Source organism: Euleptes europaea, chromosome 12 (genome assembly GCF_029931775.1).
Source record: "Euleptes europaea isolate rEulEur1 chromosome 12, rEulEur1.hap1, whole genome shotgun sequence".
Classification (NCBI taxonomy): domain Eukaryota; kingdom Metazoa; phylum Chordata; class Lepidosauria; order Squamata; family Sphaerodactylidae; genus Euleptes; species Euleptes europaea.
In genome coordinates, this window is record NC_079323.1 from 12,647,710 (window position 1) to 12,670,594 (window position 22,885).

The 22,885-nt window shown below is 47.1% G+C and overlaps 1 protein-coding gene across 1 annotated transcript; it reads right to left on the minus strand.

Annotated features, from left to right (window-relative positions):
* Positions 1–1,437: 1,437 nt before the first annotated feature.
* LOC130485636 (high affinity choline transporter 1-like) lies at positions 1,438–19,689 on the minus strand. The gene is made up of 9 exons (XM_056858857.1): positions 19,515–19,689; positions 18,146–18,259; positions 12,511–12,666; positions 10,758–10,906; positions 8,905–9,048; positions 7,786–7,939; positions 6,082–6,299; positions 4,341–4,764; positions 1,438–1,577 (listed from the first exon to the last, which is right to left on the minus strand). The coding sequence occupies exons 1-9, from the start codon at positions 19,687–19,689 to the stop codon at positions 1,438–1,440; spliced, it is 1,674 nt and encodes a 557-aa protein (XP_056714835.1).
* Between the last annotated feature and the right edge of the window lie 3,196 nt (positions 19,690–22,885).

The following is a 22,885-nucleotide window of genomic DNA, read 5'->3' on the forward strand; positions in this document are numbered from 1 at the left end:
CTGGATGGTGGCTAAACACCAGTCCAGAAAACGTGGGCAAAACGCACGAAAACATACAGGGAGAAAAAGGCGACCTCTGACAGCTGGAAAATGCATGCATGTTCAGAACAAAACCTTGAAGTAGTCGGCGGGGTGACTGGTAGGAAACAGCCATGCACATACGGACAGTGTCCCATGCACTCAAGCCATGTGGTGTAGTGGTCAGAGGGGCCACCTTGGAATGAGGGTTAGGTTCAAATCACCGCTCAGCCATGAAGTTCATGGGGTGACCTCGGGGGAGCCCTACCCTTCCTCAGCCTAACCTGCCTCTCAGGGTTGTTGTGAAGACAAAACGGGGAAAAGTTGAACCCCTGAATACTGCCCTGCGTTCCTTGGAGACAAAGAGGGATGATAATTTAATAGATTTCTGATCGATGTTGATTTCAGAGGAGCCACATGTCTGAAAATTAACTCTCTGAGGGCCACTGATCCAACTGCTAAATTGCACCCTGGAGATACTGCATATATTGTTAAAACTATGATCCTATGAAGAGTAACCAGGGAGTGAGTCCCACAGCATTCAGTGGATGGTTCCATAATATGATATTTTTTGTGCTGCTGAGGTATCCTTTTCCCATACTCATAAAATGAAATGGTGGTTCTGCATGGCACGTAATATAGCACAATATTCCCCATAAAAATACCTTTAGGGTAGCCAGCCTCCAGGTGGGGGCTGCTGGAGATCACCCGGAATTACAACTGATCTCCACATGACAGAGATTAATTCCCCTGGAGAAAACGAATGATTTGGAGAGTGGACTCTATGGCATCTTACCCTGCTGAGGTCCCTTCCCTCCCCAAACCCTGCCCTTCCAAGGCTCCACCCTCAAATATCTTTGAATTTCCCAACTTGGAGCTAGCAACCCTAAGGGGAACTGATCTCTGCAGCTGGGAGATCCATTGTGTTTCCAAGAGATCCCCAGGTTGGCAACCCTAGAAGGAGAGACGGAAGCAGAAAAAGGGGAAGGGCCATGGGGGCTTTCAGGAAAGAGAAAGAAGAAGAGCAGGTATTTATACCCTGTGTTTTTTCTCCCTTAAGGAGTCTCAAAGCAGTTTCCAGTCGAAATCCCTTTGTCTCCCCACAACAGGCCCCTAGTGAGGTAATTGGGGCTGAGAGAGTGTGACTAGCTCAAGGTCACCCATCTGGCTTCATGTGTAGGACTGGGGAAACCAACCCGGTTCACCAGATTAGAGTCCGCTGCTCACGTGGGGGATCAAACCAGCTTCTCCAAATTAGAGTCCGCTGCTCTAAACCCCTACCTCGGGGGATGAGATGCCTCCCGGATTCCCCTTTGTTATTATTAATTGTGAGTGTGGATCTTCTGTGCCACCTGCTGGCGAAGGCACTAAATTAAAAACATAAATTCCCGCTGGATTCAGATCAAAGGTCCGTCTAATCTAGCAACCTGATTTTCGACCCTGCATATCCACAATGCTAGGGCTGATGACGAAGGCGTCATATTCATGTCCCAGAGGCAGATATGGGAACTTGGAACTACTTTTCTTCAGCGCCACTGGAATTCTGTGCTGCAGCGCAACTGGACACCCACAGAGATGGCCAGCAGAAATTCCCATGACTAGGAAAACTTCTAACATGATCCTTTGCGGACATCTTTGTGGGGTCCCCCAACACCAAAAACTTTTCTTGTTGTTTTGCTAACATTCACACATATGATAACCATCTTCAAGTACTTGAAGGGCTGTCATATAGAGGAGGGTACCGAGTTGTTTTCTGTTGCTCCAGAAGGTCGGACCAGAACCAAAGGGTTGAAATCAAATCAAAAGAGTTTCCGTCTAGACATTAGGAAGAATTTTCTAACAGAGCGGTTCCTCAGTGGAACAGGCTTCCTCGGGAGGTGGGAAGCTCTCCTTCCCTGGAGGTTTTTAAGAAGAGGCTAGATGGCCATCTGTCAGCAATGCTGATCCTATGACCTTAGGCAGATCATGAGAGGGAGGGCACCTTGGCCATCTTCTGGGCATGAAGTAGGGGTCACTGGGGGTGTGTTGGGGAGGTAGTTGTGAATTTCCTGCGTTGTGCAGGGGGTTGGACTAGATGACCCTGGTGGTCCTGTCCAACTCTATGATTCTATGAGGGTGCCTCACACACACATCTAGAGTGGTCCCGCCTTTCTGGTTATTCCGGGAGATGGTGGTAGAACCTCCCTTTGAGCTTTCCCATCTCCCAGTGGAGTTACTTGCAGTCCTCTCATCAGGAATTGAATGAAATGTGTTTTGGTGAGGCCAGGATTCAGTGATAGAGCACATTCTTTGCATGAGGAAGACCTCCAGCATCGCATATATACTGGAATATGGATTTTCCAAATACTGAAACCCTGGTATCTTCAGAGGCAACAGATGTTGGGAAAGACTTTTCTGTGCCTGAGACCCTGGAGACAAAAAGAAGAAGAAAAGAAATCCAAAGCACACACCTTATATAAAAAAGTTTTTGACTTTGTTATATAATAAACAGTGAATTTGTTATATATTTTTGATTATGGTGGGTGCTTTGGCATTTTTTTGTTTTGTTTTTATATTACGCTGTACTCCCGTCTTCATTATCGGAGACCCTGGAGAGCCATTTCCAGCCAGACCAGACTGAGTGAGGCCGGCCAAATGATACAAGCTTCATATTTTCATATGAAACAAAAACCCAGACCAAAGGCTGCAACCTCATGCATGGTGTTGTGGAGCATCCTGAGAGTCAGAGTGGCGTAGTGGTTAAGAGCGGCGGACTCTAATCTGGAGAGCCGGGTTTGATTCCCCACTCTTCCACATGAGCAGCGGACGCTAATCTGGTGAACTGGATTTGTTTCCCCACTTCCTACACATAAAGCCAGCTGGGTGACCTTGGGCTAGTCACAGTTCTCTCTGAACTCTCTCAGCCCCACCTATCTCACAAAGTGCCTGTTGTGGGGAGAGGAAGGGAAGGCGATTGTAAGCCGTTCTGAGACTTCTTAAAGGTAGAGAAAAGTAGTGTATAAAAACCATCTCCACAGCAGCCATTTTCTCCAGGGAAACTGATCTCTGTCATCTGGAGGTCAATTGTAATAGCGGGAGATCTCCAGGTGCTGCCTGGAGGTTGGCTACCCTAGATGTTTCTATTCAATTTGGGGGCTTCCTGCATATTCCATGTGGGGGGATACCTATGCGGAAGCATGTGTCAGCTGTTGGGGCTGAGGTGTTCTTGCCTTCTCTGCCCTGCGGTTTTTCAAATGTCTCTGGTGAGCAAGATCTGAAGTCATGAATAAAAGAACAAAAACACTTTTAAAAGCAGAACATCAGTTTAAGTAGAAGCCCCAAAAGCTGCTTCTCTGCCATAACCTCTGTTAGGGTTTTGAAAAGTTATGTCCACTTTTGTTTCTTTCTTTACTTTTTTTTTTTTATTTGGCAAAGGCAATTTTATTACGATTAGGCTGCTAGTTTTCATTCTATCTTCAGGGAACCCTTTTCCACATCTGCTTTTCTGCGGAGGTGAAATTTGGAAAGTTTGTATGTTGCAGTGAATTCTGAGGAATCCACCCTCCAAAGGAGACATTTTCTCAAGGGGAACAGATCTCTGTTGGCTGGAGAGCAGTTGTAATGCCAGGATATCTCCAGTCTCCACCCTACTCTACATGACAACCTTCCTCTCCATGGGCTTCTCAACTTTTGGGCGGCTTTCTTTCAAGGGAAAAGGCAAGGAAGGGAAGAGTGAAAGAGCTTCACCCCACAATGCTATCCTTGAAAAAGCAGGCTCGGAGGCTACATTTGGTGGGGAGATCTTGGAGAAGGAACACTGAACGAAAACGCAACATGCAGTTTGACCCCGCATCACAGATTAAAACCATCTTCAAACTGTTCCAAATGTTTTATTCTTTAAAATACATCTTCATGCTTCTCTGCAAAAAAGCCTAAATTTGGAGGCATAGAGGCCTCCTGAAGAAGGGAACTTCAAAACGCTGGTGTCACTACAGAACCCCTCCCCATGTCCGGCAAGCTAACTTCCAGAAAAGAAAACATCTTCTGGGCATTGGGTGTGTGTGGGGGGGAGGTAGTTGTGAGTTTCCTGCATTGTGCAGGGGGTTGGACTAGATGACCCTGGTGGCCCCTTCCAACTCTATGATTCTATGAACCCATGGATCAGGGCCCTCCCCAAAGATCTGGGGAAGTGAGGAGGTTGTGTCTATCTCTGACCACAGGGAGGTGAAATTATAAAGTACTATTGCTATTCTCTCCCATTAGCTCTTCATCTTTGTGCACATCCAGCTGTTTTCCTCTCTGGGGTAAGGAAATGAACACACCGTCTTCCTTCATTAACTTACAAACGTCCCACTTGCGAGGAAGGAGGTTCCTCTTAAACACAAAGGCTGCCAGATAGGAAACGGAGACAATGGTCAAGAGAGTGATAAGCATGGTGATCGTCTTGAAGGGGAACCGCTGGACGTAGGCCCCGTCCACAAGGGAACATCCTGGGTAACAGATAAGCGGGGGGATCTTCAGGGAGGGCTCCCCTGCCAACAACCGCAGCAGAAATCCGAAGAAGAACCCGGCGGCCGACCCGTACGTGTTGGTGTTAGGGATAAAGAGCACGCAGCACAGCTGAGGGAAAAGGAGGGCGTACACAAGCTCCCCTCCAAGGAGCCAGAGGTCATAAATCGAATGGGAATAAAATGCCAGAATTGTGGCCAGTGCCCCAAAGGCAACCATGGAAGCTCTCATTACCCATAATACATCTTTCTCTGTGGCCTAAAATTAAAAACAAAAAAAGGACACCTTTAGGAATCAACTGGTCCTGGAGTAGGGTTGCCAACCTCCAGGTGGTTGAGATAAATATGCACAAATACTAAAATAGTCCGGCTGAGGTAAAGATAGTACAAGGCTCTCAAACGATTGCACAAAACGTATATTGACAAATACAAAAGTGAAAGTGCTGACGTGTAGCAAAAGAAACTTATCAGTTCTAAAGACGGACTCAACACAAAAAAGTAGCAGGAGCTACTCCAATGACAACGACGATATGGACAAACACACAAGCCAGCTGTAATAGATAAAGATCAGTTCATATGCCTTAATTTCAAGTCAAAGAGGCTCAGTCTCAGTTCATAAGTCTCTTATTCCTTAGGAAAGGAGAACAGAAGGCAGAAGAGGGAGATCAGAACGCCGTCCGGATGCTTTGCGTTTTCGCCGCCGCCAGGGCAGCTTCTTCAGCTCTCCATGTACGAGGAGGCGAGGCTCCTTAAATATTAGAAAAAAACACCATTCCCAGCTAGTCACTGCTTGCTCCCAGAGGGTTGCTCTATGCTCTGTCTTTAGGAATAAACTGGTCCTGGAGTAGGGTTGCCAACCTCCAGGTGGTGGCTGGAGGTCTCCTGCTATTACAACTGGGCCTTGGTCTGATCCAGCCGATAGAGATCCGTTCACCTGGAGAAAATGGCCACTTTGGCAATTGGACTCTATGGCATGGAAGTCCCTCCCCTCCCCAGACCCCGCCCTCCTCAGGCTCCGTCCCAAAAACCTCCCGCCGGTGGCCAAGAGGGACTTGGCAACCCTATCCTGGAGGTAATTTCAGTGAAAACCTAATTCTTGCCACAAATTTGCTGTGCTTCCTTTGTTAGAGTGTGTTTTACTACATGAAGAAGGTATACAAAGTTAGATGTCAGCATCACTCAGGCTCTGCATGAGTCTGAAAGGTGGGACTGGGTGGGAGCTGCCAAGCAGCCCTCCTGGACCAGAGGTCTAAGTAAGCAAGAAGTTGGGAGATCTTTGAGGGGATCTAGTTGTACAGCCCCCTGACTAGGGTTGCCAGGTCCAGGTAGGGAAATACCTGGAAATGTTGGAGGCGGAGCCTGAAGGGGGCAGGGTTTGGGGAGGGGAGGGACTTCAATGCCACAGAGTCCAATTGCCAAAGCGGCCATTTTCTCCAGGGGAACAGATCTCTATCGGCTGGAGATCAGTTGTAATACCAGGAGATCTCCAGCTTGTACCTGGAGGTTGGCAACCCTACATCACACCCACATCTGCGTAAGGCCTACAGTGTTTGGTGTCTGCATTCAGCCAACTTACCTTTTTCCTCAGGATTTTCCTATAAATGTTGTGAGCAAACATGGAGCTTGCGGAGAGCAGGGCAGAATCCCCAGAAGACATCACAGCTGCTGCGATGGCCCCCAAGCCGCAAACGGAGATGTACGTCGGGCAGAGACAGTGGAGAACTAAAGGAAGTATGAGGGCTGATTCGCCTCTATCGTTGGGCGTCGGAAGGCCATAGCCAGTCTGATTCCAATCTCATAAAACAGAAAGCAGAAGCAATATGTTAAAAGGTCTGCATAGATTTCACCATAGAGGTTATCGATCACAATCTTACCTGTGGAACTCCCTGCCCCGGGATGTAGTGATGGCTGCCAACTTGGAAGGCTTTAAGAGGGGAGTGGACATGTTCATGGAGGAGAGGGCTATCCATGGCTACTAGTCAAAATGAATACTAGTCATGACGCATAGCTATTCTCTCCAGGATCAGAGGAGCATGCCTATTATATCAGGTGCCGTGGAGCACAGGCAGGACAATGCTGCTGCAGTCGTCTTGTTTGGGGGCTTCCTAAAGGCACCTGGTTGGCCACTGTGTGAACAGACTTCTGGACTTGATGGGCCTTGGTCTGATCCAGCATGGCTTTTCTTATGTTTATGACTGGCTATGTGCCATATTACTAAATGACTGACTGACTGACTATGTTCTTATGTTCTGTCACTATTATCATCACGAACAGGTTAGAGGTGGCCTATTTGACGACAACGTTCGACTCCTAAAATTCATAGGGATGGCTAGGATGCTGCTTATCAAGACTTGCTTCCTCAACAGACCTAGCGTGGTGTGGTGGTTAGAGTGTTGGACTATGATCTGGAAGACTCAGGTTCAAATCTCCACTCTGCCATGGAAGCTAACTGGGTATTCTTGACCCAGTCACTCTCCCGCAGGTTGTGGCTGTCAGAATAAAATGGAGGAGCAGGGAATGATGATCATTGCCTTGAGCCTCTTAGAGGAAGGACTGGATAAAAATGTAATAAAACAAACAAACAAATGACCTTTCTTTAATATTATTTTAGGTTCAAAGCAGATGAGAATTGGGGGACTCATTACTGGAACCAGCATCTTTAAAAGTTCATGTATTACAGGAGCCTGTGAGCATCTTTGGAAAAGGTGTTGGCGGGTACCAAGGGAGCAAAAGGCACCATTTTTGGGGGGGGGGGCTGATTTACTGCATCTTGGTGCCCCCAATTGGCTTTGGGTCATATGGGGATTGGAGAGGAGATTTAACCCATTCTCCCCTGCATGGTTTTGCAAAGTGAAATTGTGTGCTTTTATAGTCCTTTAAAGAAAAAGAAAAAAAAAGAGGTCATTTCTTCTTATTTTTCCCTTTAAAGAGCAAAATAAAGTATGGTGGGAGGCATTTTCAACCCTTGCATGGTCAACACATAATACCAACTGGGGCAAGGCAGAGTTGTAATTGATTTTAAAACACCAGACTCCAAGATTTCTGTCATACCGTCTTTGTTCTTCTGATCCTTCCATGACCTATCCCGTGACCACTTATGCTAGAATAAAATCTTGTTAGCCTCTGAGCACAGGCTGTGTGAGAAAGAACACCCGGCTCATTTCTGACTGCAAATGAACATTTGGGATCATTTGTACTTCTGACACTTCAGGTTTCGCACTCGGGCAGGAGCACGGATGAGACTTAAACCCCTTTACTGCACAAGCACTCTTGGATTTACCTGTGGAGGCGGCGACTGCTCCAATGAGTACAGAGGGAATGGCCAGCGTAAAACACCCCATCCCGGAAAGGTACGAAATAAGCCGGGCTTGTTTCGCAGAAGAAGCCGAGAGGACTCGCTGGAAATAGGTTTGCCATGGAATGGCCCCCAGAACCTAAAAGAGATGCAGTTTAGGGGTGAGATCAGAAGAAGTCTTGGGAAATACATAATCAAGTCTTCCATGGGGGAAGGTTTCCTTCGAGGAAGAAAGAGGGCTACCTGTTTTTCAGGGGGATATTCCTGAACTCTCACAAGATTGCATTCTCTTGCTTGCCTGGAATGAGAAGTCCACAAATGGTGGTTAGCAAGAAGGAGTCTTGTGAAATTTCAGGAACTGTCAAGAGTATGTTGCTGAACCACTTTTAAAGAGCTGGGAGGGGGGTAAGGAGGCTTTTCTCTTAGGTAAGGGGGTGGCAGCCAGGTGGGCTATAAAAGGGGATAGGCAGGACAGGAGATTACTGAACTCCCAATTTTGCAGATCACCTCTTTGAAGAGCCAGACCTGTATCTGGTACAACTGCTTTTATGTACAGGCCACAAGAAAGTGAAGTAATGATGAAGAAGAAGAGTTGGTTTTTATATGCTGACTTTCTCTACCACTTAAGGAAGAATCAAATGGACTTACTATCACCTTCCCTTCCCCCACAACAGACACCCTGTGAGGTAGGTGGGGCTGAGAGAGCTCTACGAGAGCTGTGACTAGCCCAAGGTCACCCAGCTGGCTTTATGTGGAGGAGTGGGGAAACCAACCCAGTTCTTCGGATTAGAGTCCACCGCTCCAAACCACCCCTCTTTACCACTACACCATGCTGGCTATCCATGATAAGGTTCCCAGCCTCCAGGTGGGGGCTGGAGATCTCCTGGAAGTACAACTTATCACCAGAGACTACAGAGATCAGTTCCTCTGAAGAAAATGGCTACTTTGGAGGGTGGACTCTATGACATTATACCCTGCTGAGGTCCCTCTCCTCTCCAAACCTTGCCTGCCCCTGGCTCCATCCTACAAATGTCCAGAATTTCCCAACCTGGAGTTGACAACCCTATGTAATGAGCACCACTCATTGGGGCTAACATTTCTTACCAAATATAAGAAGTCATCCAGCCACCTTCCAATATCATGGGCTTCTATTTTTCCAACCCAAGGTGCTTGAAATACGCTGTGGTCAATGGTATATGAAATGCTTTCTGTTGCAAAGTTCGTCATGGCAAACGGGATAGATATCCACTTGCAGGAAAATAGAAACATCAGAATTATTTAATTAGTTCCCCCTCCCAATTCTCAGCTCCATTTTCTGGCCTTTATAATGTTCTACCCTTCTTCACTGATCTGAATGGTACCAAAATCAGTTTATCAGTGGGATTTTATGTTTGTTCAGGATGCGACTGTGGGTTCTTCTTCTTTTCATAGTCATGGTTCCAGGATGTAGCATCATTACTGAATTATATCTGAAACTAATGTTTTACAGTGGTTAGTAGCACCAGCTGTGAGCTATAAGGCATAGGCCAAGGGCATGGTCTAAAGGCACATGACCCAGCAATTTAGCTTCAGCTAAATATTTTGAAGTCCATAGATTTATGTGCAAAGATTTATTCAAAAGAGAAGTATTAATAGGAAGGGCCCATAACTTCATTTCAGATGAGAAGGTCTCAGCTAAAGATGTTCAAAGGGAGATTTCAGTTTGAAATTGCTGAACTGAAATTAGGTTTGCCAACAACCTAGAGGAAAAAAATGTCCTGCTCCTTTAACAGAGGCTTAATGGGATGTTATTTCCCTGGTGATGTTATCTACCTCCATGCCAGGAAAAGCTTCAATGCCCATTTCCATACATGAAGCTTCTGTTGAAGGGGTAAGACTTCCTCTCCCTCTCCAGGTTGTTAGGAAGAAGAAGAAGAGGAAGAGGAAGAAGAGTTGGTTTTTATATGCCGACTTTCTCTACCACTTAAGGAAGAATCAAACCGGCTTACAAGCACCTTCCCTTCCCCTCCCCACAACAGACACCCTGTGAGGTAGGTGGGGCTGAGAGTGTGTGACTAGCACAACATCACCCAGTTGGCTTCATGTGGAAGAGTGGGGAAACAAATCTAGTTCACCAGATTAGCGTCCACCACTCGTGTGGAGGAGTGGGGAATCAAACCCGGTTCTCCAGATCAGAGTCCACCACTCCAAACCACCACTCCTAACCACTACACTACACTGGCTCTCCCTCACTGGGATTCATTCAGATGTTTCACAATGTCTTCCACCCAGGATCGAACTGGGACTGGGCTTTCTTACTCCTTATCAGTGCAGTCCAAACCAGAGTTACACCTTTCTAAATCCACTGAAATGAATGGGCTTAAAAGGGTGTACCTATGTTTAGGATAGCCCTATATAAGCACTACATGTCTTAGTAAAACTTGGGATTTCCCACTCATTACAGGTGTTAACTAGTATGGCATAACCATTGAATGCTCTCTCTATTTTTCTTGATTACATCTGAATTTTACATAATTGCATTTCACCCTCTGTGTTCTGCATTTCATGGCCTCTTGACCACACCCCTACATCAAATGTCTCCATAGTGAAAATCCACTTATCTGAAGAAGAGGGTCCAGCAAAGCTTAGGCTGAAGTAAAATTTTGTTAGAGCTTAAGGTGACAGAAGACTCCTGTTCATTTTTACTCATATTTCAAGTGTGTGTGTGTGCGCGCGCGTGTGTGTAAAGTGCTGTCAACTTTCAGCCGACTTATGGCGATCCCAGCAAGAAAATCCCACTTTCAAGGAAAGTGAGAAGCAGAGGTGGTTTGCCATTGCCTTCCTCTGGAGAGACTTCCTCGGTGGTCTCCCTCCCAACACCGACCCTGCTTAGCAGCCAAGATCTAACAAGTCTGGGCTACACCTTGCTGCCTTGCCTCCCTTCAAGTAAGTATTAACATGAAAATATTAAGACTTACCAGGCTAGCCATTATAAAGACCAGCTGTATTACATCAGTATATGCGACGGAGTACAGGCCTCCCAGCAAAGTATAGAGAATGACCGTGCAGGCAGAGATAATGATGGCTAAATACCCTTGGATATCCAAAATTACTTTCATGGTCGCTCCTATAAAAAAGGACAGCACAAAATGAGCACATTTTATGCTATGCAATTTCCCAACACATTTTCTAACTAAGCCAACTAATGCATTAGTTTTGAGCATGACCTAGGGCCATCTTTTCCTTGATAATTTAAGACAAATCATTTCACCTCTCAGATTCCCCACTTATATCACTGGTTGCTGAACTGGGAATCAGCTAGATTGGAGATGAGGTTTTGTCCTGATCTTTGATGTTGTAAGGTTCAGGATTCTAGGAGCTGTCCAGCAGGGTCAAGGGCAAGTCCCAGAAACATGGGGGGGGGGGGAGCTGTCCAGCCAAGATTTTATGAAGCAGGTTCAAAAGAGGGGCAAGTTAAGGACTGAAAGGCTTTTATCACCAGTGTGGTGTAGTGGTTAAGAGCGGGGGACTCTAATCTGGAAGCTAGTTTCCCCACTCCTCCACATGAAACCTGCTGAGTGGCATTGGGCTAGTCACAGCTCTCTCTCAGCCCCACCTACCTCACAAGGTGTCTGTTGTGGGGATGGGGAGGGAAGGTGCTTGTAAGCTGCTTTGATACTCTTTGAAGGTAGAGAAAAGTGGGTGTAAAAACCAAGTCTTCTTCTTCTTCTTTCATCTCCACTCTTTCCTGGAGCACCAGCAGGTCAGACAGTCCTGGTCGGCATCTTTGTTCCCAGGGTCCTGTCAGGAGACTTGATGATGGATCTCCCATGTCCTGTCTGGTTTGACCCCAAAGACAGCAAACATGAAACCATCTGCAGATAGTGGGGACCAGCCTACCACTGAAGATCTCAGTGATAGTTGTTATCATTATGACCTATGAATCTTTGTGGAGATGCCATGTCCCATGACTTCTTCTCAGAGCTCAAGTCGGAAGGGTCACCCTCTGAAGAGCAGGTGGATTCTCCAGGTCCTTTGCAACACAATAAAGGTAAGCAGGGAGTGGCCCTAGGGTCCTGTATTGAAAACCAAACTGGAGAATTGGCCAGTAGGCATGCCTCTGGCTTTCAGGATTTAACACAATGCACCCTCTCTGGCTGCTTTCTCAAAGACTTGCTCAGGGGGTATTGATTTCTCCAGGCCTCAACCGGTACTGCGTTATTCAGGGGGTCCTTATTCAGTTGTGTCCGGTGACTCCGCTTTTCTCTTCCTTCTTGGATGATCCTTCTGAGTTGGCCTTTGGGAAGTCATGGGACATGACAGCTCCACAAAAATCCACCGGTGATAATGGGAACAATTGTCACTGTGGTCAACAAATAGCCCATTAATTGATACGCTGGTTTTCACTATCTGTGGATTGCTTCATGTTGGCTATGCTTAGGCTCAAACCAGGCAGGACATAGAAGATCAGTGATCAGGTCTCCTGACAGGAATAGAAGGCTCTGAAATTGATCACAGCAGTACTTTGGGGTCGGGGAGGGAGATGGAGTTTTAACCCTTTCCCCACTTGCCATTTCCTTGATCTAAATACCCGCTAGCTCCTTTAACCCCGGTGTGGGGGAGAACAAATTCCCATCACATTTGGAGGTCTGGTCACAAATCTCCCACATCAACCATGGCTTTGGCTCTTATCTGTTTCAGCCCATAAGACAAGAAGAGATGTTGAACTACCTAAAGATGCAAGAATAGCCGCAAACCAGAATACGTCCGCTATTAAGGATGGAATAAACAAAAGACTTCCCATCATGTTCCCATAAGCTTCTTGGATCGGGTCCATCATTGTCAGATAATTCTTGGATCTCATCGGATTGACAAAGAAGAGCCCACCTGTTTAAAAGCAATCATATAAAATTTTGCATGCAATATTTTTGTGGGTTATTTTACAACCAACTATGTGCCATCAGTGTTCCTATGTGCCACGAAGTTGAAAGCTCAGTCAGGAGTAATTGGGTGCCTGGGAGGATGAACATCTTGCAGAGGATGGTGGGTTCCAACCCGTCCTGCATCCATCAGCACCTGCAGATTTCAGCATTGGCCTGACTTCAGAAATACTGCTTTATAACTATTTTCCAACATATGCGTGAGTGAGCCAGCGTGGTGTAATAGTTATGAGCAGTGGAGAACTGGGTTTGATTCCCCACTCCTACACATGAGCGACGGACTCTAATCTGGTGAACCGGGAAGCCAGCTGGGTGACGTTGGGCCAGTCACAGTTCTCCAAAACTCTCTCAGCCCCACCTACCTCACAGGGTGTCTGTTGTAGGGAGAGGAAGGGAAGCAGATTGTAAGGTGGTTTGATTCTCCTTAAAAGGTAGAAAAAGTCAGCATATAAAAACCAGCTGTTCTTGTTCTTCTTCCTCCGAGACCACCCTGCCAGAGCCTGCAAAGGAAACCTCTCCACTGGGCCCTGAGGTAGCCACCAAGCAGGTGCTCCACCAAGAAGGACTCGAACCCAGGCCTGTAGCCTCCCCAGGACCTTCTTCCAGTTCACACGCATGGAGATAGCAGAAGGCCCGGGGTGAGGTGGCACAGAGGCAAGAACCAAACTGTCCACACGCCACCCAACTGTTGAGTGAGAACAGTGCTCTGATGGTGACACTTCCTCCCAGGATCTCGGACAGAGCACTGCCTCAGGGACTCCAGCAACTGCTGGCCATGCAGCTGGGCCCAGTTACCTCTCAGCCTATCTAGGCTGAGGCCTGGGAAGACAACCTTGCTGCATCAACCAGTTCTCAAGGCCCCAGTCCTTGGGTACTAGATCCATCACAAGAATTTGTCTGTTCCTGCATGCCAGACTCTGCCAAGTGATGATCTGCAGGGTAAATCCTGGCTCTGGAGATCAGGAAGCCTGAGGGTGGAACAAAATGTGATATCAGCTAGGGATTACTGCTGTTTAATAAAAGTTTTCCAACCTGCCTTTCCATCTCAACATGGTGATCCATGATAACCATCATAATACAAATGAATGAACATCCAGAAGAAGAAGAAGAGTTGGTTTTTCTATGCCGACTTTCTCTACCACTTAAGGGAGAATCAAACCGGCTTACAATCACCTTCCCTTCCCCTCCCCACAACACACACCCTGTGAGGTAGGTAGTGCTGAGAGAGCTCTAAGAGAGCTGTGCCTAGCCCAAGGTCACCCAGCAGGCTTCATGTGGAGGAGTGGGGAATCAAACGCGGTTCTCCGTATTAGAGTCCACCACTCCAAACCACTGCTCTTAACCACTACTCCATGCTGGCTCCCAATCAAAGGTAAAAACAAATATAACTAATGACAAAACAAAGACACAATAAAACAACAACATCTGAATCAACTCAAATCAAAGGAAAATCTAATTGTTAAACTAGAAGGCTTATCGCATCCAGTCCAGGAAACGTTTTTGAACCCTTTATAACAAAGAGCATTCCTTCCCCCTCGCACCACATTTTCCTGTTTTGGTCATGAAACCGTTTTGGAGGCATATAATGCCCGCAGTATCCCAAAACAGTTTAATGACGATTTAAAAACTTACCCCGTTCCCATAACGTTCTCTCCTTGGGTGCGATAACGCCCAGAGGTTTTGAGGTCCCTTCCCTCTGCCCATGCCCACTTCTCCCAGCTGCCTCTGACCCCTCCCTTCCTGGTCACACCTCACCCCCCCCTCAGGTCAGTCTTGTGGTCAGTCCTCTCCTCCTTGCGTCCTCCATTTTTTTTCGCCATCTGCTTCACCTATCGTTGGGACAAAGGGAGGCTTGTTCGTTGAGACGTTGGCCATTTATTCATGGAAGGTTTTGCATTGGATTTGCCACTCTTTAGATGCACTTTTTTCCCCATCCATATTCTCAAAACTCAACAATAAGCCGCCATGCAGAGTTTTGAGAATTCAGATGGGGAAAATGTGCATCTATAGAGTGACAAATCCAATGCAAAACCTTCCATGAATAAAGAGAAGTTGAGTGGTTAGGAAACTGCCTCATCCTCAGTGTACCTGGTGTTATTTTCTGCGGAAAAAATCTCCTCTTTTGCCTTTCCCCCTTGTTGATGGAGACTGCTCGCACACCTAGAATTTCCCCAATAACTCTTCCAATCTATGCAGCTCATGATCAAGGCGCTTCTACAGGAAAGATGGGTGGGGGGGAGAAGGGACCCCCCCCCTTTCGTTTTCACAAGAACTTGGGCAGGAGGGTTTTTTCCCCATCCAACGTTTAGAGCACCGAGGGAGGGGGTGAGCCCTGCGAACCACATTTTGGACACCTAGACGCTTATGCGAAATGCTGCTCAGAAGGCAAATGTTTCAGAGATGTTAGAACGGGCAGAAGTGCGGGGGGGAAATAGCAACTCGCATCCAGCACGAACGCTCTTTAGGTGTTTTCCACACGTTTCCCAGACTTGGTGCAATAAGCCTTTAGGTCAGAGATTTTCTGGAATAACCCTATCTTGATCTGATGTCTGCAGATGGGAAGGGAGGGTAAAAACAAATATAACTACTGAGAAAACAAAGACACAATAAAGCAGCAACATCTGAAACAACTAAAATCAAAGGAAAATCTAATTGTTAAACTAGGTCAGAGGTTTTCTGGAATAACCCTATCTTGATCTGATGTATGCAGACGGCGAGGGAGGGTGTTTGTTGTCGCATGCAGGAGAATGAGGGGGGAAATTCATACCTTTGCACAACATTTAAAAACAACTTTTTAAAAGGAAAGAAACCCACCAAGAATATAATTATTTTCAGAACCAAAAACCTATAGATCTCCCACAATCAAAACAGAAACATATTGAAACCTAAGTAATACATATTTTTCGATGCCATAAATTGGATTCACTATCACTCTAAGACAGTGATGGCAAACCTTTTAGAGACTGAGTGCCCAAACTGCAACCGAAAACCCACTTATTTATCGCCGAGTGCCAATGCGGCAATTTAACCTGAATACCACCCCCAGAGGGGGCCCAGAGGGAGAGGCTAGGGTTGCCAAGTTCCTCTTCGCCATGAGTGGGAGGTTTTTGGGGTGGCACCTGAGGAGGACAGGGTTTGGGGAGGGACTTCAGTGCCATAGAGTCCAATTGCCAAAGTGGCCATTTTCTCCAGGGGAACTGATGTCTATTGGCTGGAGATCACTTGTAATAGCAGATCTCCAGCTAGTACCTGGAGATTGGCAACTAGTTCCTTAGTGTTTCTCTCTACATATCAAGACAAATGGAAAGGTGTTTGGAGGATGGCTTGTGGGCACTTCAAAGGTGGAATAGGACTGCACGCCCCTCCGCCCGCACAGACCCAGAGGGCGCCGGAGAAGCCGCTGGAGGGAAAGATGGAAGGAAGGAAAGAAGGGAAGGGAGGGAGGAAAGGAGAGAAAGAAAGAAAAAGAGAGAGAAAGGGAGAAAGAAATGGAGCGAGGGAGAGAAAGAAAAGTAGGGAAAGAAAAGGACAGAGGGAGACAGAGAAAGAAAGAGGCCATTTATGCATGGGAGGTTTTGCCTTGGATTTGCCACTCTCCAGATGCACATTTTCCCCATCTGGATTCTCAAAACTCTGCATGGGGACTTACTGATGAGTTTTGAGAATTTGGATGGGGAAAATGTGCATCTACAGAGCAGCAAATCCAAGGCAAAACATCCCATGCATGAATGGCCAGAGACAGGAAAGCCTTCCCGCTTCTCTCTCTCTCTCTCTCTCTCTCTCACACACACACACACACACATACACACACACCTCCTCCCTCAGCCCGCAGCAGAGAAGGGGCGCGCGCGCGCAGAACAGCCCGCAGTGCACGGCCGCCGGGAGACCCTTCCCGCGGAGGCTCAGCGTCCTGCCCCACTGACAGCTGCCCCCGCCCATCCTGGCCCGCCGCCAGCGAGGGAGGGGAAGGAGGCACCCCAGGGCCTCTGCCTGACTTCCCGCCCCGCGGCTCACCAGCCACTAGCCTTGCCACCGCGCCCTTCGCCTGTGCACGGGGTTGGGCCCCCCCGGCCGCCTCCCACGTGCCCGGGTTGAGCAGCAGCAGGAGGAGGATCCCCCGCCCGGCTGGGCCTCGCCGCCACCGCCTCCACCCACCCCTTTCAGAGTGGAGCTCCGGTGGAGGCCCGTCTGGCGCAGAGGGAAGGAGGGAGGGAGCCCAGCCTAGCTCAGCGCCCCTCTCTGCCTGCCTGCCTTGCCCAGGCCCCTAAGCCCCCCGCCCGGAGGGGATCTCCCACCCGGCCTGCCTGCCCCAAGGGGGGGATGCGGCGAGAGGCGAGCAAAGTGGGGCAGAGGGCGCCTCCTTCGTGCCCACCGGCCAGCCACGCCCCTCAGCCCGCACAGGCCCAGAGGGCGTCAGAGAAGCCGGCGGCCATTCTGAGTGTGGGCGCCCGGCTTCTGTTCCCCGCTCTCCCACCCGCCTGGCAGGCCGCGCACGCTCCCTCCAGCGGCGGCAATGGCGGCGGCTTCTGTGGGAGAGTGGGGGCCACCGCCAGTGATGTCGGAGGTTCCCCACCCCTGGGCTACAGCCTCCCCCATCCGGGGAGGGGCAGAGCCAGAAAAGCCAGTGGCTTGGAGGAACCACGCGTGCCGGCAGAGAGGGCTACGCGTGTCGGAAGTGGCACTCGTGCCATAGGTTCGCCAACACGGCTCTAAGATATCGTTATTTCTTAACAAATGTACGGGGTTGGAGCCCAGGGACCTGTCCTGCAAAAGCTGGAGTCTTCTATTGAGAAGACTTGCTCCCACAGGAAAAGTTTGTTTCACCAGCAGAAAGCTGCTTATAACAGCGGAAGGATCCTCCTTTTGGTGGAAGGAAGAATCTTTGGATCCAGTCCATACTTGCTCAGGTTTCTTATAAAAGTGCACAGGTTTTAATGCAGAATGAACTGATGTGGAATCCAAGATGGTATTCGATAATCTATTCACCAGAACTTTCAAAATGATCATTTTGTTCTTCATCTCCCCCCTTCTTTATCTGCACTGAATACCCTAAATCCTTTGATATATCGCAGAAACATCCATAGTTGAATGCATTTTACTGGTTTAGAACTTACTGCAAGCTTTAGAGCTTCACAGGGTTCATCATCATCAGGCACGGATGAAGGGTAGGCAGAACAAAATTAGAAAACAAGTACATGTGATTTTATCTGCCCACCTGAATCTATTGTGACTTGTCACTTGGAATGCTCAAGACTTTTAAAAATGTGAATTGTTACAAAATGTAAGTTAAAAAATCTTAATTGTAATTAAAACATTTTGAATTCCACTGGTTTTAAGTATTTCCAATCCTGGTGTTGGGGGGAACTAACCATATTTTTAACAAATAAATTATTAAATGTTCAAGCTTTTAAAAAAATGACCTTTACCAATAAGAAGGGCCAAAGCAAACCCTGCTGGAGCTTGAACCCACACTAGTCCTCTTGAGGGAAGGTAGACAATTTCAGCCGTTCCATTGATATAAGCTCCTCCTACCCATGTTGCTGAAAGAAAGCGGTAGAAATAAGAGTGATATATTAATGGGCAAGAGCTGACTGCTCTTAGAATCATAGAATCATAGAGTTGGAAGGGACCACCAGGGTCATCTAGTCCAACCCCTGCACAATGCAGGAAATTCACAACTATCTCCCCCCCACACCCCCAGTGACCCCTGCTCCAGGACCAGAAGATGGCCAAGATGCCCTCCCTCTCATAAACTGTCTAAGGTCATAGAATCAGCATTGCTGACAGATGGCCGTCTAGCCTCTGCTTAAAAACCTCCAGGGAGGAAGAGCTTACCACCTCCCGAGGAAGCCTGTTCCACTGAGGAACCGCTCTCACTGTTAGAAAATTCTTCCTAATGTCTAGACAGAAACTCTTTTGATTTAAATTCAACCTGTTGGTTCTGGTCCGACCTTCTGGGGCAACGAAAAACAACTCAGCAGCATCCTCTATATGAGAGCCCTTCAAGTACTTGAAGATGGTTATCATATCCCCTCTCAGTCTTCTCCTTCAACCCAGCTCCTTCAACCTTTCCTCATAGGACTTGGTCTCCAGACCCCTCACCATCTTTTCACATGGAAACCTCCATCATGTCCCTCCCCTTACTAATCTTTTTTCTAACATGAAAAAAGCAGGCATGGAGGGGGGAGAGAGAAACGGAAGCAGATCGGGGCTGTAGTGCTGAAGGAGGGGGGCATATGACTCTTTACACCATTTGCCGGCTGCATATCACTCCCCCCACCCAGCTCCCCTTTGGTAGATTAGATGAGGAAGTAGAGATGAGTGGGCTATGAGTATTTGATTTTGTCAGACTATACTATCGATTAGCTTTATTAGATGTTACCAAAATCTAGTATTTAGAAGGGAGGTAACGTTTCCCTCTCTCCACACTGATCATGTCATAAGCATCTAGAATGCCCCCCACTGCCACCACGTCAAAATGATATTCACAATTCAGTTATTCCTCACAAGGAAGGTGCCTCCAAACCATTTGATCACTTCAGGTCATAGGATTGCCAATTCCAGATTGGGAAATTCCTGGAGATGTGGGGAGGTTAGCGTTTGGGAAGGGTAGGGACCTCAGTGGGGTGTAATGCTACAACCCTCAACCTCCAAAACAGCCATTTTCTCTGGGGGAACTGATCTCATCTGGAGATCAGTTGTAATTCCATGAGATCTGCATGCCCCATCTTGAGGTTGGCAGCCCTACATTCAGGAGGACCTCCATGTAGGCCTATAGGAAAGGCTCATACTTACCAGTTGCAGTGAACAATCCAACCCAGAAGTTCATGTTCCTGCCACCCACAATGGCCATTTCAGTGGGGTTCTCCCTCTTCTCCTTTTTGCTTTTCCAGGAGGCCCAAACGCCAATCACCAACGTTATTAGATAAAATACTATCAGACCAACTAAGCCACCTATATTCAAAGCCATTTTCTTTCAATCTCAGAAAAGAGCTCTGATTTCTGATAGCACCGAGGGTTATGGATCGCAAGTCGACACGCAGAGAGGTCTTGTTTGTGCCGAAGAAACCAATGCAAGGAAGAGACTACCTTTGCTCAGCACTGAAATGGGACGGGTGTGTCGAAACCCACAAGCTAATCAACGATGCCCTTGAAAGGGAGGCGCACAAGCCAGTCAAAACACTCTTCCCTACAGTCTCTGCTTTCTTTTAACACCGAATGGCAAAAAAGTAAACAGAAGCAAGAAAAAAAGGATTTACATTCTGGTTTAATCCATTCTACTTGTAGGAAGTGAGAAGACAATGGGCGAAAACGCATGGTTGTTTTATCCTCCTTTAATCCCTGTTTCAGCCCGGATTCAGCCCGGATCGAACACATGCGTTTCGCCTAATGTGCGCTCCTGGCTAAAACAGGGATTAAAGGAGGATAAAGCGACCATGCGTTTTTACCCAGCGTGAGCCTCGTGTGACTGATGGTCTTGCAGGGCAACTGGTCAGCTATTGGATGAAACAGGTTGTTGGACGTGACGGTCCACTGGTCTAATCCAGCAGGGCTCTTTTTATGTTCTCATGTCTTCCTTGTGTCCTAAGCAACAGGAGAAATATCTGTGCTGTATGGGAGACCACCAAGGAGTCCAGGGTGGCCACTCCAAGGCAGGTAATGGCAAACCATCTCTGTTCATCTCTTGCCTTGAAAACCCTATGGGGTCACCATAAGTCAGCTGCGACTTGACAGCACGTTCCACCACCACATCCATGGCCATAGCCACATGGGGGCACTCTTCTGAAGGAGCATCCCACCTTAAATTTTAAGCTTACCATTTTTGTAAAAAAAGTCAGCTAGAACAGAAAGAATAGAGGCGACGTTCTACCCAATTTTTCACTAACAAAGCCTTTTCCTGCCTTCTAGCACGTTGACCGATAGATGTAAATGCACTGGCATAACTGACAAGCTCCTTTTTAAAATGTTGTAAACAAAATAATATTTAATACAATCAAATCTCAGTCTTTGCTACAATATTTGTATGTAGGCTCTAGGTTCCCCCTTTGTCCCTCAGCACTGAAACATTCCTAGTTACAGGCCTATTTTGATGCGAGGAACTCAGGTTTGATTCCCTCCTAAATGTTGAAGTACATGAGGGGACTTTGAGAGAATGTCTTGCTGTCTTGATGCCATGCATTCCTTTGATGTAATCCCGCACAACAGGGGAAAGTGTATGTGAATAAGGCACCCTGCTGGGAAGACATCCCCTATGATTGTAGCTGCCTTATACTGAGTCAGAAAAAGAAGGCTCTGTGCTGTATAGTATGAAGAAAACAAAAACAGCACAAATTTCCAATGCAATTAAATATATTAAGTGCAAAGAGGTGTACAGTGAAAACACATACAACAAACAATACACAAAATACAAAGGATCAAAAAGATAAGGTAAGTACTAAATGTTGTTGCTTATCAATGACTTGACAATTTCTTTTACAGAGTTCAAACTTCCAGGTAAGTGCAATTGTCCAAGAGTTTGGAGGACATATGAACAACTATGAACAGTTGTTCATATGTCCTCCAAACTCTTGGACAATTGCACTTACCTGGAAGTTTGAACTCTGTAAAAGAAATTATACTGAGTCAGGCCATGGGCCTATCAAGGTCAGTGTTGTTTCTTCTGACTAGCAGTGGCTCTCCAGAGAAAACTTTCACATCACCTGATCCTTTTAGCTCAGTGGTTCCCAACCTGGGATCTGGGGACCGCTGGGGTGTGCGTGTGCAGAATTATTGCAAGGGGTCCACGAAATCAGATGTGCACAAAGCAGTGTCATTTTGATCTTTTTCTCATTATGTATTTTCTCCATCAGCAGATTCTAACAGGACAGTGACTATCGTATGGGGGTCTGCAAAAGGTTCAGAAGGGGCTCTCAAACTTGAAAAGGTTGGGAACCACTGTTTTAGCTGGAGTCACTTGGGATTGAACTGAGGACCTTCCACATACTAAGAGGGTGCACTGCCACTGAGACCCAGCTCCGTCCTGGTGGTCTTTCCCACCTGATCAGCACTCCATCAGGAACAGGGTGTGTTGACTGGGTGAAAGAGGCCCACATGGTCAGCTTCACTCACACAACATGTTATCCGCATTGCTTGCAGCGTGGAGAGCCTGTGCAGTGTAGTAGTTCGGGTGTCATATTAGGTTCCGGGAGATCTGGGTGCAAATCACCACTGCTTGCAGGATGATCTTGGGATACTCACTCTCTAACCTACCTTGCTAGTTCTAACCTACCTCACAGGATTGTTGTGAGGATAAAATGGTGCTTTTTAACAGTGCCAAGGGGCCCCAATTCTGGTTGGGAGAGGAGGTGCTCCTGCCTCCCCTCATGCCATTTCTCCAACATGATACAGTGCTGGAGGGCATTATTTCCCAATCCACTCCAGCATGGTGCAGTGGTTAAGAGTGGTGGACTCTAATCTGGAGAACCGGGTTTGATTCCCCACTCCTCCATATGAAGTCTCCTGGGTTGACCTTGGGCTAGTCACAGTCCTCTCTGAACTCTCTCAGCTCCACCTACCTGCTTTGAGACTCCTTAAAGGTAGAGAAAATCGGGGTATAAAAACCAACTCTTCTTCTTCGTCTTCTTTGTCTTCTTCTATAGACATTCCTATGAACATGTGCAGCTGTCTTATACTGAATCAGGCCTGGGTCCATCAAGGTCTGTATTGTCAACTCAGACTGGCTGCAGCTCTCCAGGGTCTCAGGCGGAGGTCTTTCATGTTACTGACTACCTGATCCTTTTAACCGGAGACTGCCTCTGAAGATGAATGTTCCTTTTAATTTTCGTGGCTGGTAGCCATCAATTAGACCACTCACATGAACGTGTATTTATACTATTTATTTATTTCATTTTTATTTGAACATTTTGTGCCACTTTCCCACCCAAATAGGGTCCCCAAGGTGAAGAACAAGAGAACATTAAAAGATCTGAACATTAAAACAGCCATTTAAAATAATATATAAAATAATTCAGCAAAAACATATAAACACATAAACCCACAACACCAAAACCTGGGAGGAGGAGGGCCAATAACCATTATTGGAGGTATGCCTGATGAAAAAGTCTTCACCTGCTGGTGGAAGACAATGATAGAGGGAGACAGACGAATCTCCCTGGGGAAGGAGTTCC